This window comes from Bison bison, unplaced genomic scaffold (assembly GCF_000754665.1).
Source record: "Bison bison bison isolate TAMUID 2011002044 unplaced genomic scaffold, Bison_UMD1.0 scf7180017864495, whole genome shotgun sequence".
In the NCBI taxonomy this organism is placed as follows: domain Eukaryota; kingdom Metazoa; phylum Chordata; class Mammalia; order Artiodactyla; family Bovidae; genus Bison; species Bison bison.
This window is the reverse complement of record NW_011495054.1, coordinates 8496547-8501934: the sequence shown is the minus strand read 5'-3', so window position 1 is coordinate 8501934 and position 5388 is coordinate 8496547. Positions and strand designations below refer to the sequence as shown.

The window sequence follows — 5388 nt, the reverse complement described above, 5'->3', positions numbered from 1 at the left end:
TAGTTTCCCCATCTGTAAAATGGGGATTGTGACAACACCTACTACAGTGTCTCTGCAAGATAAGGTAGGTAAACTGTAGTCAGAACTCAACAAATAGGTATTACTCTTGTCCAGTGGCTTTGTCCCAACACTTCCCAGCCTCACTGCTGGGGTATCTTTTCCCCCTGGGATTCTGCACAAGGTTCCAGTGGCTTTGTCCCAATACTTCCCAGCCTCACTGCTGTGGTATCTTTTCCCCCTGGGAGTCTGAACAAGGTCCCAGTGGGAAGTGTGTACCTCGCTTGAAATCCAGCAGGAACCAGCGGTAGCAGAAGTAGAAATGAGTGTAGTCCCCATTCTGATGCATCAACTCGAAGAGCTCTGAGTCCAGGATCTGTCAGAGGAAGGAAAGAAAGGCATCAGCCTCCCAGGCAAAGGCTGGCCACAGGGGACATCCCCACACCAGACACCGCACAGCCCTTAACAACCGGGTGGAGTTTAAAAATGGCCAAAGAATTTGAAGTGGAAATCAATCTGATGCAACCTAACCCAGTCTTCCTCTAAAGAAGATATGCAAATAACCAATATGCACAGGAACCATGCTTACCATCATTAGTAATTAGGAAAATGCCACAATGAGCTACTATTTCATATCCACTAGGGTGGCTATAATAAAAATGACAGACAACAAAGGCCTGGGAGGATGGAGAGAAACTGGAAGCCTCGTGTGTTGCTGGTGGGAATGTAAAATGGTGCAGCTGCAGCTTTACTCGTAGGTACATCCCCAATAAAAACGAAAACCTACGTCCACATAGAAACTTACATGTGAATGTACACAACTGCATTATTCATAATAGCCAAAAAGCGTAAACAACCCAAGTATCCATCAGAGGATGAATGGGGACACAGAATGTGGTCTATCCAGGCAATGGAACATTCAGCAATGGAAGGAATGGCATATTGATACATGCTGCAACACGGACGGACCTTGTGAACGTCTCACTCAGTGAAAAAAGCCAGACACAAAAAGCCACATATTGTGTGACTCCATTTACGTGAAACATCCAGAATGGGTAAATCTACAGAGACAGAAAGTAGACTAGTGGCTGCCAGGAGCGGGGGAGAGGGATTGCTGTTAATGGTGGTGGTGTTTGTCATTGTTTAGTTGCTAAGTCATGTCTAACTCTTTGGCGATTCGATGGACTGCAGCCCTCCAGGCTTCTCTGTCTATGGGACTTCCCAGGCAAGAATACTGGACCGTGAAAGTCGCTCAGTCGTGTTCGACTCTTTGCGACCCCATGGACTGTACAGTTCATGGGATTCTCCCGGCAAGAATACTGGAGTGGGTAGCCGTTCCCTTCTCCAGGGGATCATTCCAACCCAGGGATCGAACCCAGGTCTCCCGAGCTGCAGGCGGATTCTTTACCAGCTTATTTCCTTCTCCAGGGGATCTTCCTGACCCAGGGATCAAACCTGAGTCTGCTGTGTTGGTAGGTGGATTCTCTACCACTGAGTCACAGGGAAGCTCAGGGGATAGAGATTCTTTATCAGGGTGATGAAAGTGTTCTGAAATTAGATAGTGATGATGATGTCACACCTGTGACTATTCTAAAAACCAATGACTCAAACATTTTAAAAAGGCAAATTTAACAATATATGAATTTATCTTAATAAAGCTCTGTGTACGTGTGTGTGTGTGTGTGTGTGACAGAAAGAGAGAGGGAGAAATATACTCAAATATTTCTTTGTAGTCTGGAGGAGGAAATGGCAACCCACTCCAGTATTCTTGCCTGGGAAATCCCGTGGATAGTGGAGCCTGGTGGGCTACAGTCCGAGGGGTCACAAAGAGTCAGACACTACTTAGCAATAAAACAACCACCACTTCTCTGCAGAAAAGGACCAATACAATCAAATGTCCCGTTAAGGGAAGGACTGTGTTTTGTTCACCACTGTAGCCACAGTGCCTGGGCCAAGTAAATGCTCAGTAAGAATGAGTCCAGTGGAGCTGACTTGAGCTATTGAGTCAATGTTAAGTTGAATTGAGTTTTTCAGTTTAACTCAACTGGGCTGAGTGAAGTAGGACTGAGTTACTGAGTTAATTTAAACTAGGAATGGCTATTAAGTTCGTTTGTGGTCCATTGGGTTGAGCTGGAATAAGTTATGTTATTGAGAAGCTCAAGGTCATACCTGGATTAGCGACCTCATGTTGGCAAAGTGTGTGTCCATGGCGCCCCCGTGGGGGAAGTTCTGATTCATCCTCTTCATGAGCTCGGTGAAGCAGCTGAAGGCGAGGGCCTCTGGGGAAAGAGTACAGGAGAAAGAGTCAACTCTGCCACCGCCCAAGGTCCCAAAGTGATGGTCTGAGGGTCTGAGCCAGTTCATTAATGGCCAAATAAGTCCACAGCCAAATAAGAAATGTAAGGAAGTGGAGTATACGCATGCACACCATTTCAAGGGATGCTCTCCAATCTTTCACTACGTACCTCCCACCCGAGAGGTGTTGAAATAGAGCATCCTTTCTTTTAGGAAAGAATGGTGACAGCAAATGCTCTGTTTTAAAGATCCCTATTTGCTCTAATAAAAAGTTGATGATATTTGGTCCCACGTCTTGAAAAAAATTCTGCGGGGCTCATGAAATTCTCATGTCTGAGAACCACTGTATTAAAATAACAATTGTCAATACTGGAAGGGTGTTTGCAGGTGTTATGCAAAGGCAGGGTCAAATAACTTTGGGAAATGCTACGTAGAGAGTGACTATATATACGAAGGAAAAAAAAAGGCTCTGAGCATTTCTGTAATTTAAAAGATCTGTGTTGGGAATTCCCTGGTGGTCCAGTGGTTAGGACTCCACACTTTCACCACTGAGGGCATGGGTTCAGTCCCTGCTCCAGTGGTTAGGACTCCACACTTGTACTGATGAGGGTGTGGATTCAGTCCCTGGTTGGGGAACTGCTAAGATCCTGCAAGCTGCATGGCACAGCCGAAAAAAAAAATCCGTTTCATACTGTTCAACCCAGTGTTTAAAATAATTTGAAAACAGTACCTATTTTCTCTTAACACCAAGTAGCTTTAGAGAAAGTTATGAGAAGATTACCCAAGTCACCACAGAATCTTGTTCATTTTCTTTATTTTTCAGAACAGTTTAGATTTACAGAAAAATTGAGAAGAGTGTAGAGTTTCCATATACCTCACACCTAGTTCCCCCCATTACTAACATCTCCCATTAATATGTACATTTGTTACAACTAATGACCTACTGATGATACATAATTAACTCAAGTCCATAGTTTTTTACCTTATGGCCTTTGCTGTTCCAAGAACTCATCTGAGAATTACATTATACACAGCTGTCATCTCTCCTCAGGCTCCTCTTGGCTACAGCTGTGACTCAGACCTTCCTTGGTGGTGGTGACCCTGATGGCTATGAAGAGTGCATGCCAGGTGTTCTCCGGGATGCCCCTCTATTGTCTGATGTTTTTCTCATGATAAGATCGGGGTTATGGGTTATGGTGAGAAAGACCATGTAGGTGAGGTGCCACTTGAGTCATATCACATCAAGGGTGTACAGTGTTGATGTGGCTGAGGACGGCGGACGGCCTTGGCCACCTGCTAGAGGCGGTGTTTTCAGGTCTCTCCACTGCAGAGCTTCTCTCTCACCTCCCACCCTCTTCCGCAGGGAACTTTCTGGAAAGCAGTCACTATGCTCAGCTCTAAGAGTTGGGAGTTATACTTCTCATTTTTAAACAGCTTTATGGAGGCTTGCACACCATAAAATTCACTCTTTTAAATGTACTGGGTTGGCCAAAAAGTTTGCTTGGGTTTTTCTGTACAATGTTCTGTACGATGTTACAGAAAAATCCGGGCAAAATTCTTGACCAAACCAATATAATTCAGTGGTTTTAGAATAGTCAGAGTTGCAAACCATCATCTCTATCTCATTTCAGGAACATTTTCACCATATATCGGCAGTCATCACCTATTGCCCTCTCCTCACAGTGCCTGTCAAGCATGAGTCTATTTTCCATCTCTACAGATTGGCCCTTTCTGGAAGCAACCTGACCATGATGTTGCTAAAGTGCCCAGCTTCTCAAATGTTCCTGAAGCCAGTTTTCCTACCTTACTGGTTTCCTCATTACTACACGGAATAAAATCTTTGTTCACTTTATTTGTATGTGAGAGTCATGTAACCTTTTGAAAATTACATTTTATCGGTTCTGAAGGTCATCCACTGAACTGTTTGAGGGCATTAATCCAGTGGAGACAAATTAAGTCCATTTGCCTGCACATCTTTTCTTGGTTTTTGAAGTGAATTTTGGGTGGCAACAGAGCTTTAACTTTTCTACCCCTCTAGTTCTTGTTTTTTCTATTGATATTATGTATTTGTTTTTATTTCTGGTTTGTATACCTTCAACAAATTAATCTGAATTGGCGATAGCAATGGTTGGGGATTTGCTTTTATGGTTAACTATCTGGTGAGTTCTGTTGGGTGTATAATGAAAGTTTGTTCTCTGTTGGGTGAGAAATAACAAAGAATCCAATTTCATGGTCTTTTTTCTTTTTTGCTTTGTTTCCTTTTGGGGGGATCTGTTTGTCTCTTTGCAACCTCAGGTCAATTAAGAATCACATGCTCACTGGAAGAAAAATGACTCAATTTTTGTGTTTTGGGCTCACTACATTCAGCAACATTTTAAAGTTTTTGGTGTACAAATCTTGTACTTCTGTTAAATTTATTTATAAATATTTTACTCTTCTAGAGGCTACTGCAAATGGAATTGCTTTTCTGTTCTCATATTTAGATTGTTCATTGCAATAGTATAGAAATATAATTGACTTCTGTATAAGTCCTATATCCTGCAACCTTGCTGAACTTATTAGTTCTAATACTTTTTTGACTCCTTAGGATTTTCTGTATGCAATATCATGCCATCTTCAAATATAGATGGTTTTATTTCCTTTCCAATCTGGACATCTCTATTCTTTTTTCTTCAGTAATTGTCCAGGATAGAGCCTTTTGTGGCAGAAGTGGAAATCTTTGTCATACTCTTGACCTTGGGTGAGAAGTATTCAGAATTTTGTTGACATTACTTTGTCAACAAAGATCCGTCTAGTCAAGGCTATGGTTTTTCCAGTGGTCATGTATGGATGTGAAAGTTGGACTATAAAGAAAGCTGAGCACTGAAGAATTGACGCTTTTGAACTGTGGTGTTGGAGAAGACTCTTGAGAGATCCAGAGGAGTCCATCCTAAAGGAGATCCAACCAGTCCATCCTAAAGGAAATCAATCTTGAATATTCATTGGAAGGACTGATGCTGAAGCTGAAACTCCAGTACTTTGGCCACCTGATGTGAAGAGCTGACTCATTTGAAAAGACCCTGATGCTGGGAAAGATTGAGGGCAGGAGGAGAAGGG

The 5388-nt window shown here is 42.7% G+C and overlaps 1 protein-coding gene across 2 annotated transcripts in view; it reads right to left on the bottom strand.

The window, feature by feature from the left end:
- SGSM1 (small G protein signaling modulator 1) overlaps nucleotides 1-5388 on the bottom strand; it is a 74786-nt gene that overhangs the window by 6387 nt on the left and 63011 nt on the right. For both annotated transcript variants that reach the window (XM_010828695.1, XM_010828696.1), the window contains 2 exons: nucleotides 2167-2276; nucleotides 277-373 (listed from right to left, as the gene is read on the bottom strand). In XM_010828695.1, coding sequence (XP_010826997.1) covers nucleotides 277-373; nucleotides 2167-2276 — 207 coding nt within the window. The remainder of the gene's footprint in view (nucleotides 1-276; nucleotides 374-2166; nucleotides 2277-5388) is intronic.